Source organism: Apus apus, chromosome 2 (genome assembly GCF_020740795.1).
Source record: "Apus apus isolate bApuApu2 chromosome 2, bApuApu2.pri.cur, whole genome shotgun sequence".
Classification (NCBI taxonomy): domain Eukaryota; kingdom Metazoa; phylum Chordata; class Aves; order Apodiformes; family Apodidae; genus Apus; species Apus apus.
This window is the reverse complement of record NC_067283.1, coordinates 53,915,885-53,928,583: the sequence shown is the minus strand read 5'-3', so window position 1 is coordinate 53,928,583 and position 12,699 is coordinate 53,915,885. Positions and strand designations below refer to the sequence as shown.

At 41.4% G+C, this 12,699-nt stretch overlaps 1 protein-coding gene across 4 annotated transcripts in view; it reads left to right on the top strand.

Annotated features, from left to right (window-relative positions):
- Positions 1-6,521: 6,521 nt before the first annotated feature.
- The window catches only part of GLI3 (GLI family zinc finger 3), a 194,458-nt gene continuing 188,280 nt past the window's right edge, over positions 6,522-12,699 (top strand). For all 4 annotated transcript variants that reach the window (XM_051612216.1, XM_051612215.1, XM_051612218.1 and 1 more), the window contains exon 1: positions 6,522-6,645. In XM_051612216.1, coding sequence (XP_051468176.1) covers positions 6,522-6,645 — 124 coding nt within the window. The remainder of the gene's footprint in view (positions 6,646-12,699) is intronic.

Sequence of the window (12,699 nt, the reverse complement as noted above, 5' to 3'; positions counted from 1 at the left end):
GTTTCTAAAATGTATAGTATTAAGATTATTTCCTATAGGTATTATAAAAATGGTGAGATGTACCAAGAGGTTAATTTTCAGCTGGAAGAGGTTTCTTAAAATGTCTGAGCAGTTACATGTTTTTCAGCAAGTATTGTCAGGGGTAACTTTGTCAGTGCAGCTTTGCCAGCAGGTTTGATGGAAAGCAATACTGAAATCTAGGTACGTCTTGGAAGTTAAATGTACCTGAATCAAGCCTTTATAAATCAGTGTGAAGTAGCTCCCGTATAATAGCGTAAGATTGTCTCATGTAAATTTGAACAAGACAGATTTTTTAAAATCCTTAAATAATCCCAAGGAACAGTGTAACCAGTTTTGATAAAATTGATAAAGGGTCCTTTATGGTTGAGAGAGACTGTAATTTTCTGATTGTTCTTCATGCCTCCCCTTGTGTTTTTCACTTTCACACAGTTGTGCTGTTCAATATGTATTGTATCCCCAAAGACTGCTTCCAGTAGTGTGGATCAAAGTAGTACCTATGAACACCCTAACTACCTAGAGTCATTTCTGAAAAATTAAACATGCTATGTTTGCTTGCACGCTGATTGGGGCACTCTGGTTGCTGATAGCAATCAGTATGAACTTCCCTACTGCTGATGTAATGATGATGAATGCTGTGACACTGCTATTTCAGACAGCTCTTCTCAGCGGATGCAAACCACTTGTTAATGAATTGAATACTACTACAGCAGCAGTGAATAAAACACAGAAGGGCTATGTTGGTTTTTTGTTTTGTTTTGTTTTTTTTAAACCAGTACATTAAAAGATACCCCCTCAAAAATGTAACAAATAAAGTGAGACGAAGGTTTAAATTCACAAGAAACATCAACCAGCCTGACAAGCAAATTGAGAGTTGAGATGCTGATCCCTACCCAGGCACTTGGATGGAAACAAGTCATCTTGTTGAAGTCAGTGAGCCTATTCCTATGAAGGAAGATTTGCGTGGTCTTGTCTTTAAAAATAACATATGCGATATAAATACAATGATTTAAAAAGTGATTCAGAGAGGAAAAGGAGACAGAGGCAAAGATTTCTTGGAAAATCGGAGTGTGTGTTCAGAAGGGGTCATGATTCTTGCTCTTCCAAGCAGAGGGCTGCTCCACTGGTTTTGGTTAGTTAGCACTGTGAGTAAATGAACAAAAAGGTATTTGTTTTCTCCTCTGTATATTAATTTTACTCCTGTGAGGCACAATTTTATGACCAGCATGCTTAACGGTGGGAAATGGTATCGTTTCAGATTGCTTGAAAGAATTATTTTGTTGGAAATACACTTCCAACAAATTGCCATTTGTTGAGAGTCCTCTTAACAGAGATGGTTTTCCTCATTTAACTAGTTCATTGCAGTAGCTTCTTCCTACATCTCCTCCAATTTAATATTGTCCCTGCCCATGCAGGAAGGCTAGAACTAGAGGGTCTTTAAGGTCCCTTCCAACCCAAACCATTCTGTGATTAATTATACAATTGGCGAAAGTTTACATTTGTTATTTAAGAAGAAGATACACACCTGCAACCAGGTTGCTGTTTTGAGAGGGATTAGGTTTAAAAAGGGGGATCTGGGTGCATTGTGCAGTGGGTTCAGGCTTTAGGGAAATTACAAAAGCTTCAAGCATGGTTGAATGGGAAAAATGTTTGCTTTCAGGAAGGAATGTTTATCCCTCTATTTACCAATGAAAGTTCAGGCTTGTGCCCATATATTCTTACAGCATTTTCTGGCCATTCATGTACACATGGAGATGCTGACAGAAATGGGCACTCTTTTTGGAAAGCAGAGCTCCTTGCTGCAGAATATATATACATTGTCTCAGGCTCAGGGACAGGAACAGGGAAGTCACTGAGCCACACGCTGGGGAGAGACGTGTACACCGACATATAAACCACGTCATATTTTAATGTGAAGTTGATGTCAGGCTTGCAGATTTTCAGAATACTTTTTGATAGGGATTAGCAGCCGGTGCAAAGAAATCTCATAGTTCTGGACATTTTATTTTTATTTTTTGGTAGACTGCAGTTTTAATATTTCAGTACCATTTCTGAGAGAAAACAAAAATGATCATGGCCAAAATTAAAGAGAATGAGTCTAGAAAGCACATGTCCACTTTGTGTTTCAGTTTGGGCTTAAGTTTGTCTTCAAGACAAAAAAGATTTTTGGGGCACCATATTTATTTCCAGGTGACTGCTTCCTTATTGGGCATACTTAGCAAAACATACCAAAACATGTACCTCTAATTATGAGCCCTGCCATCTCTCCTGGCTTTCCTTCCTTTCCCAGCCAAGCGTACCACCATGAAGTAGGTATGGCACTGAAGTGTAACTGGAGCTGCTGGAATTCTGGCAGATGCTGTTCTGTGGGTTGGGAGTGAAGGAAGGAAGGCGTAGGGGGGAATGTTTGCAGCGCTGGGGCCATTGTCTTGTGGAGCAGGGTGTAGAGCCAAGGAAGAAAGTTTACTCTTGCAGTGTTCCCTCTTCCATGCTGACATGAATAAAAGCAGCTTTCTGCGTGTAAACTAAGCAGACATGAACCAGAACAGGTACCAAGAGCAGATGTTTATATTAGCTCATGGCCAGTTCTGCGGCTTTTGCACCAAAAAACCACTCAAAACTGCTACTTTAGGCCTCTGTTCTGTACCATTGTCCACACTAGGTAATGTAAAACAGGAAAGTGGTAGAGGGTGGTGGGAAATGTGGAATTACGTCTGCTAGTCTTCCCTCCATTAAAGAAAACAACTCCAAAGCACCAAGAAGAATCTCATAGGTAGGCTGTTGGGGAAAGAAAAAAAACAGCCAAGAGAATGGATGGATGCCATGTGTTCTTGAATTCCACATGATCCAAAGATGCCTTTTAGGAGATTAAAGCAGAGTTAACTCCTTACAGTACCTTCATTTTCCTTTTCTGAGCAGTCCTAGGCTCAGATTATAATGGAGGTCCGTGGTGGAGAGGGGAAGGAGGTGTACATAAGTGAAGGCTTCTTGCTCACATCTGCATAGACATACGCATGGCAGGAGGTGGTGGAACTGCTGTAGATACCTGTCATCATTTTTGTGACCTTTGGCCAAACGTTCCATGCTACCCCACTGGCCTTGTGAAATGGGGGCAGGGTATGTTGCTTCTTCCTTTCTAGCTGAGTAGGGAGTGTAATTGTTTCCTTTCACGACTTTTCGCCAAAAGAAACAGGCTTGTGAACTGAGGACAGAAGAAAATGGGTAAAAAATTCAGCAGCTTTCCCCTCCAAGCTTCACACAGTCAGACTCTTTGATGTAAATGAAGATGCCATCTGAATAGCAGGCTTGGCCCTTATAAGGCAAAACAGAAGAAAAATAACCACAACTGAAAATGTATAGCTTTTAAAATTCCTGTGGAGACAGCACACAGAATTATTATTGGCTGGAAGGCTGCACCCAGAGAGCTGGAGTCAATGGCTCAGTGTCCCAAGTGGAGGCAGGTGACGAGTGGTGTTCCTCAGGGGTCAGTGCTGTTGGAGACATGGACAGTGGGATTGAGTGGATCCTCAGCAAGTTTGCTGAAAATATCAAACTCTGTGGAGTAGTTGACACCCTAGAGGGAAGGGATGCCATCCAGAGGGACCTTGGCAGGCTGGAGAGGTGGGCCAGTGCCAACCTCATGAAGTTCAACAAGGCCAAGTGCAGAGTCCTGCACCTGGGTCGGCACAACCCGAGGCACAAATACAGGCTGGGGGGAGAATGGATGCAGAGCAGTCCTGAGAAGGACTTGGGGGTGGTAGTAGATGAGAAGCTCGACATGAGCCACCAGTGTGTGCTGGAGCCCAGAGAGCCAAACACATCCTGGGCTGCATCAAAAGAAGTGTGGCCAGCAGGGTCAGGGAGAGGATTCTGCCCCTCTGCTCTGCTCTGGTGAGACCCCACCTGGAATACTGTGTACAGTTCTGGTGCCCTCAGCACAAGAAGGATATAGACCTGTTGGGGAGGGTTCAGAGAAGGGCCACCAAGATGATCAAAGGGCTGGAGCACCTCTGCTATGAAGACAGGCTGAGAGAGTTGGGGCTGTTCAGCCTAGAGAAGGCTCCAGGGAGACATTATAGCAGCCTTCCAGTACTTGAAAGGGGCCTACAGGAAAGCTGGGGAGGGGCTTTTCACCAGAGAGGGCAGTGATAGGACAAGGGGTAATGGTTTTAAACTGAAAGAGAGGAGATTTAGGTTAGACATCAGGAAGGAGTTCTTCACCATGAGGGTGATAAGGTGCTGGAATGGGTTGCCCAGGGAGGTTGTGGATGCCCCCTCCCTGGAGGTGTTCAAGGCCAGGTTGGATGAGGCTTTGTGAAGCCTGGTCTAATGTGAGGTGTCCCGGCTCATAGCAGGGAGGTTGGAATGTTGATTATCTTTAAGGTTCACTCCAACCTTAATCATTTTATCATTCTATGATTATTTTAGAGAACACTAAATAACTCAAAGGAGGATAGTCTGAACACAAGAGGGTACGTTGAAGGACTCACACAGTGGCTGGAGGCTGGGTAGAAGCACATTTTTTTATTTATGCTGCCAGGGCTGTAAAGAGAAAATGAGCATGTTCTGGTTAGTATGGGGTAAAGAGCTTGGTAGCAATGCCAACCTCCCTCCAGTTTCTGCCAATGAAAGGGGCTGAAAGTCCAGGTGTATATCATAACTGACCAAAACTGTGGATGGGTGAGGAGAGGAAGGGTAAAGGGGGAGAAAGCATATGAGAAATTTGGAAAGGTGCTGTTTACAAAACTTGTATGAGATATCTCTTCAAGGAGATCTGTGCATTGCTGGGTACAAGTGAGGGCTGTTGCAAGTTGAGTGTTACTCGATCTCTTCCTCGTATTCTCTTCATGTTCTAGTGGGAAGTTGTTTTGTAAATCACAATAGTATTTATAGCATTTGCATAGGTAGATCTTGAAAGTACTCTTGTAAGTACCCTGCCATGGTGGGCAGAGCTTTGTTATTCCTGTTTTTAGCAAGAAAGGATCTCAGGGGAAGAAAAATGCCTAGCCAAAGGTTAGACCAGTAGGTCAGTGGCAGAGGGTGTCTGATATCTAGTCCCAGTTCTCTGGCTGTGCTGCCTAGCTAAATAATGATTCATTTAGCTCTTCTTTGATCCCCACTGTATAACAATGAGGCTTTGGAGTGTTTTATTGTGCTATTAAAAAGAACTCCTACTAGGGAGGTGGGAATAGGAAGGTTTACTAGACAGCTGTGTTTGTGATGAATTGGTTTTGTAGCCTTTGTTTTGTTTTGGTTTTTGTTGTTTTTTTCTCTTTGGCGTGTCAGAATTGGGGTTACAGGTTGCTAATGTAATTACACTTCATTATAGTTTACTTTGTGGCTTGTTTTAAAGCCTTTAGCTTTTAAATTAGTTTAAATGTTGTAGAACAGTGCAACCTCCTTCCGTTTTAGACCCCTTTAGCTAATGACTGCAGTGCTGCTCAGAGCTGAAACCTCTTATTTTTTTTTTATTATTATTGGTTACTCTTGCATAGGATTGTTTTCAAACTACCCAGGTACTTCAGTTCTATGTGTGGTGTCTGCTGAACATCAATGATTCCTGTAAAGCTTCCTTGGACAGACTGGCATGCATCAAGTTAAGCTGCAGTCCAGTGGTTGGACATGCTCATGTTCTTCACAGCCCAAGATCTCTGCAGTCTTGGGTACCTGGATACACTGCTGCACAAGCAGTTACCCTCTCGGAACCTTGTGGGCTTTCTGGGTTTATGTCAGGAGTGTCAAAGCTCTGAGAATAGTGAGGAATGATCTGCAGCGTATAAAATTACTGAATGGCTGGAGACAACACTGAGAACAGTCGGGAAAGGCAGAACAACCAGACACACCTCTAGAGAGTGTTCCATTTTCAGTGTTTTCATGCAAAGGAAAGTGATCTCATTATTTGCCATATTAGCAATAGTGTTTGCCTTTCCCTGTGGTTTTCAGGGTATTACTCCAGTGCACTTTTGTTTGAGTTAGATTTCTGAACAAACAAAGTGAGAGATGTTTACAAGAGTAGGACGAGGTGTAGAGATAGACAGGATAATTCTTGCTGCAGTGTGTTCGAATAGCATGAATGTTGAAACTTAAATATTTGGCTTCTGTAGTCAACATGAATGTCTGTCTTGATTTCTTTTGCTTTGTTCCAAAGTGCTCTGGACTTAGGGGAAAAATGCTGGCTTTTTCCCCCCCTGCATCCTATTAAAAACCTGATGGACTTACTCATCAAGCAGCATAGTGGTTTATGATCCACTTTTAAAGCAAACATAGTTACTTTTGGTGTTAGTGTTTCCTTAAATTCCTCAGGAATTCATGCATGCAATCATGATTTGATTGGCGTCCAGAAATGGCCTGTGGACTGCTAATTCGGTTTTGCTGCAGGCTCTTCTTCAGGTGAGAGGTGTGAGAGGTTTTGGGCTAAGCTTTCACGTAGTATTTAAAGTTTATGGCTCTCTTGTTTCATTCAGGTATTAGTACAAGGAGGGCTGAAGTAATGAGAAGTCATCATGGAGGCGCAGGCCCATAGCTCTGCCACGACGGAGAAGAAAAAAGGGGAGAATTCCATCGTGAAATGCTCCAGTCGAACAGATGTCAGTGAGAAAGCTGTTGCCTCCAGCACAACTTCCAATGGTGAGTAACAGCAGGGATTTACTAGCAGCCAAACCTACAGTAATTTTATGTTCACTGCATTCCTTGTGAATTGAGCATTTGCACCTGGATCAGTGTTTGTTCTAAGGAAAGGCAAAACGAACAAGGGGGGGTGGTGGTGGTGGAAAGTGGTAGGATACAAGGCCTGTTTTGGCATCAGGCATAGCCTTTTTCTTCCAGATGTTCTAATTTGAGATGTAAATGTGCGAAGTTATTTATTATAGGAAGTTCCTGTTTTTGGTGTTTTGGAAATTGCCTTGATTAGCCCGGCAGGACTTGTGGGCGCTTTGCATTTAGCCATTGAAATCTTTTACACTAGTTAGATAATTAGTTATTACAAAAGAGATAGAAGTAGCTCTGTCAAAATTAATGGCAAAAGTTCTTTTTCTTCTCTTCTTTTACAAATAAACTTACTCCTAAGAAAGGGTTGCCCCCTCCTTCCCAAAGTTCTTTAATGGCCAAGGACAAAACAACAAGCTAAGAGTTTATCCTCCCATAAATTCATTTCCAAGTTGTAAAGGTACAGCTTGTAGATTTGCAAAACTGGAATAGTTTGTTTAATTCTCCCCAGAGATTACATCACTTGACAATTTCACATGTTCATAGAGTGTGTGTAATCCCACCCCTGCCCCTTTCATTGTTCAGTGTTGGAGAGCTGGGTGTATTGGTCCCTTCTAATGCAAAACTCACTTTGCTTTAGGATAGAAAATTGCTTGAAAACATGTGTTTGGACTTGTGGATTTTGGATAGCTGCAGTTTAACTGTTGCTTTTTTGCAAATAAAAAATCAGTCTAATAATCAATAAAACTGGAAGATGTTTCTCTGCATAATTTGGAGTCTTGTATTCCTGGCAGAATGTTTTCTGTTCACCCTTTCTGCTTACATCATGCTCATTCATCTGGGTTTGTGGTCCAGGTCAGGTTCTCATTTTGATAGCTTGAAGAAAGGTTTTAAAGAAACATGTATCTCCCACTAGGCTGAAGCAGAAAAGACATGAATCCTACAGCCATACTAAAGGGGAATCTCTGTGGGTCAGTAAAAATTAAGATGGCACACGTCCCAGTATCCTTCTGTGTGACTGGACTTCAGATTCAAAGCAAACTAAGCACCTGCTGATCCACTGGTTGGAGTTGATCCCCAAGACAGTATAGAAACTCTTGAGCAGCTATGGAAAAAGTTGCATCAGTTTTCTAAGGCATATGAAATTAGATCCTCAGCTGGTGTAAGTCAGCACAGATCCGTTGCTGTCAGTAGAATTACAGTGGTTCACATGAGCTGAAGAGCTCCCCATTGTATTTTTTTTTTTTTGGATAATAGGATTTTCCACATTGGCCCAACTTTTCAAACAGATGCACACTTAAACACATATGCGTGTTCTTTGATGTGTCAGGGGTTTGTACTCAAACTCGATATTGGCACATACCTCTGACTGCTTGGGCTAGCTTTAACATTGTCATTAAACATTCAGATTTAGAGGGCTAAAAATAAAGCCTTCACGATTTTTTTTGCCTAATTCTGATGCTGTTTTACCCTGTGCTCAAATAATTTTCTCTATTCTGCTTGTCAGCTTTAATGGTATTATTAGTTCTTAACTACCTGCTTTATCTAGGTGATGTGTTACTGCAGTCAGGGGCATCAAAATCCCAACAGCTGGAATGATTCTAAGTCTAATGAATGACTAGAATGACTAGAAATTTTTGTTACTATTATTGTCTCCTGTTAATGGAATGAGATGCTAATCTAGTACACATCCTGGGACCTGAGGGCACATTGGGTTAAGATAATGACAGCATTTTTTTTCAGTGGGTAAGGGTTGATCTTGTTAGCCTTTGTGTTTAAATAAGTCACCAGGATCTCCAAGGTTTGGGTTTCTACCTTCATGTATACCCAAGCAAATGACTTTTCAGAGATATGGGGCTGGGCTTCAAAAGGATGAAAGATTCCATTCCTTCCTGGATATAAAAATTCCCTCTTATTGTAGAAGTTCCCTGGAGCATATACCAAAACACATACTAGTACCAAAACTTTAGGAACTTAAACGTTGAATTTTACTGTTGCAATGTTTTCAAGTTTTGCTTCTTGCAGATGTGATTCTCATGATAATGAATTTTGGTTACAAGAACCAGTTTGCATGAAAGCTGGAGCTTGCATCGCATTTGCATCTTTTGTTCTTTAATGCTGGAATGAGTGTTACTACAGGAACATCATCAGTTGATGTTAAGATACCACTCCTGCAAACTCGAAGCTTTTGTTGATTCAGTGCTTCTTTTTTTGCGGAGGACTGTGGTAATGTTAAATGGTTGTGATTTGCATTTCAATGCTCTGTTAAACAAGGTAAGGTACTCTTAAAAATAACAAAAAGACAGAATGACCCTTGCTGGTTTTGTCAGAAACCTCTGCTGCCTTGGCAGAGCAACATCTGCCTTTCATACTAATGTCACCTAGTAAGGATGTCTAGTATTAGTGCTTCTCTCCTTCTGAACAACACCTTAATTAGCAGAGTTTGCAGGCTAACATACACTTGAGTGGCAGCTGTCTGAGGTGTGATACAGAAACTAGCATTTTCTCAGTAGCTTTGCTGTCTTCTGAATGAGCCAGAACTTGGATTATAAATAGATTGAAAGCTCTTAGTTATGGGTTTTTATGCAAAGCTTACAATCAGGAAATAAGAAAATGCTATTATTTCAACATCCCCCAAAAGTGAGTAACACACCTAGTAGCAGAATCTATGTTAAAATTAATACTGAGTGTGGAAAACTTTAAAATCATGTGATGTGCAAACTGTTTGGTGTAAGCCTGTTGCAAGGGAAAGAATGTGGGAAGGGTGACGTGGATGGGCAGCTTGGGTGTTAACCTGAACTACCCAGTGCAAGTTATGAGGCCCAGACTTGTGGGTGCCCCTTGGAAAGTTCCAGTTGCACTGTAGACTCAAACAATAAGCAAACATGGACTATAGTTTGCATACTAGCCACTTCTGCTGAGTTCCTGTCATTATTTAGTACAAAAAAGATTGCTGCTGCACTCGCCTAAGTACAGACTGACTAGATTGCTAAGATGCTTGCACTGTGTTAGATAAGGGCCTGCCAGTGTTTCCATTATAAACTCCTAATTTCAAGGATTTATAACTAAGCCATTAAAATGTGCTCCAGGCTGAAACATGTGGGGAAGGTTTTAGTGCTGGAGCAAATTAAAACATCTTTTAAAATACACATGATCAAAAAAAGTAAAAAAGAAAAAGTCTTAATTGATAATAACTAATAAAAATCTTTGGTGCACTTTGATCACCAGTGGGACTTTCTAATTTGGGACTATTGCTTTGTTTTGAGTTCATTTTGCAAGCTTTTGATATTTTTCTCCTGTGTGTTTCGTTTTGTGTATCTCAACCAAACTGCACCCAGTTTATTAGGATATATTTCTTTGCAGATTGTTCCTTTTACTCCTTCTTTGTTTGACTGCTATATTTACTGCTAGGCTAATATCCAAGGAAGGGGAAAACTGCTAAAGAAAACTGCTAATGGAGATGTTGACTCACAAAAGGCTGTATAAATAAAAAAATTGTGCTAGAATATAAAGTAAGTTTACTTTTGTGTGATTCGACAGCCTCAGACTGATCTGCTTTGGCAAAGTAATAACAACAGCAAATAAATACTGTTTTCATGAGATGACCATGTCACTGGTATCACGCTGGAGTAATGAGGCCAGTGTCCTGGACACCCTTGCTACCACAGTGCTGTGTTGTCTGGCCCTGGCTTCTCACAAGCCCAGCCCTGCCACTTTTCTGGAGGTAAAGCAGTAAGACCCTGTTCCCTCCCATGTCAGTGCATGGATTTTGGTCATAGTCCTGAAAGTTGGTGCATGCACACACAGGTTTCCATCAAGTTGTGCGAGGAATAGCTTTCTGAAGAGGTATCCATTGCTAAGCTTACAACTAGTTTTGTGCTCCCCCTTGGGGAGCCTTTTGCCTGGTATTGCAGGTCTTGAAACCTGCCTTGCTAGACCCCTGTTGGAGAATACAGTACCTCCCGCAATCTCAAGTAATCCCAGGATCAAAAAAAAAACTTGGAGGCAGTAAATGTTGCAGGAGTCTGCCTGGTGACCTGCCTTGCTGAAGTGTGATGAGCACTGACTGCTATGGAGGCTTGTTCTCAACTGCTCCTCCATGCAGCTCTGCCAGCGAGGGCCAGGCAGGCAGCAGGGACAGTGTACCTGGATGTGTGTAGTATGGATGTAGTAGTGGATGGAATTAATTTTTGCCTTATTTTCTAAAAAGTACAAGGAATTTCTGTGATGGATGAATTAATAGTTTTACAAATCAAACCTGCACTGTGTGGCATTGTTTGGAGAACATTAGGAGATTATAATACTGTGTTTAACCCTGGTTTATTTACTGGTTGGTTTGTGATTTTTGTCAGTGACTAAAATTCTTCCCTCTTTTGCACATTTTGGCCCTAAACTGTGTTTTTTAATGTTGCATTAAAACAATGCAGTTATTGTATAGGGACTCTCCTTCAGTGCCTGACAGGCAAGCACTTATTTTCAGTTTGATGTGTTTTGTCTAGTTTTTGACCCATGAGCTCGTTCCAGTGTAATCTGATATTTCTTATTAACCTATTACTCTGCCTTTAAAAAAAAAAAAAAAAAGCTAATTATAAACGTATGTAGGTTGTGGACTTGACTACCTTTATCAGAATCAGATAGTTACTGAGAACATGCTTTAAAGTGATAGAAAGCAGAAATTATTATCTTAATGATGATGTAACTTAAAACCAAGCTTGATAGATGAATAAATGAGAGGAAGTTCATTCATCCACTTTGATTCTTTCAGAAGAAGAGCCAGCTTCATCTAGGTCTCCTTGTTTTTTTTTCTTCCAGTAGTACTTTCAGGGTGGAATGAGGCAAGTATTCAGCGGTCTGCAACCCCATAAGAATTAAATTTCCTGTCTAAAGTTTCAGTTGGTTACTTGTCCTGCTGCTCACCATAAAATAGGTGTTAATCATAGTACCCATTCTTGGCCCCCTCATTGGACTGATGTGCTCAGGGTCCTGTTGAGAGGTTAGGGTTCAAAAGAGGTTGTAGGTATCAAGAAACATCGCCTGTACTATTTTAGTTGCCGGCAAATTGAGTCCCAAATTGATCATATGAGACTTGATTCTGCAAAGTGATCAGGAGATGCCCTTCTCCTCTCCTGAAATCAGAGGGGATGGAAGGGCCCTCTTCACTTCTCATTTTCAGGTCAAGGAGGAAGTGACTTCCTGTGGTATTGAATATTGGAAGTGACAATCCACACTGTGTAAGTTTTTTGAGGGTTTTGTTTCTCAGCAATACAAATACTGCAAGTAATTCCTATCTGTAGTGGTGGCATAGAGCAGCAGGAAAAGTAAGTGTAGAATGACCACATGTGGTAGGGCAGAAAAGTAAGAGCAAAGACCTGAACTTGTAAGATTTGGTGTACCCTTCTGCTCTAGTGATTGTGGTGAGGTCCTGAGGGAATAAACTGAAGGAAGGTACCTATCCTTGGAGAGGATGAGCTCTCCTGATGCTCGGAAGTATTTGAAGCAAAAGTATTGGAGACTCTCATTAAGTGGGGACTGCATGTCTTGGTATATTGTCATCTGATGTGAGTAGCTGATTAAATACATCTTCATTCAGAGTAATGCACCTGTCGTTCTTTATGCTTGCTAATAAAATTTCAGTCATCAAGTTAGGGTTTATCGTAGGCTGTAATAACACATTCTGCCTGATACTATTTTCTGGTGTTGTCCCTCAGTGAGCCAGCCCTACCCCTGCTCTAAACCCAATGATCTGCAAGTGCAATACAGTGTTGCTTCATTAATTCTCCTGAGATTTCTCTCCTTCCCGCCCCCCACCTTCTCTCCCCTCCCTGCAGTGGTTAATAGCATAAGGGATATTAAATGTCAATCGTCCTGTATCCCTTTGCAAGTTCCAGAAAGAGATGATTGAGTGGCTTATCCCTGCAATCACTGTAATCAGTAAGTAATGACTTAACATCCTGCTGGATAACACGAGGTGGAATC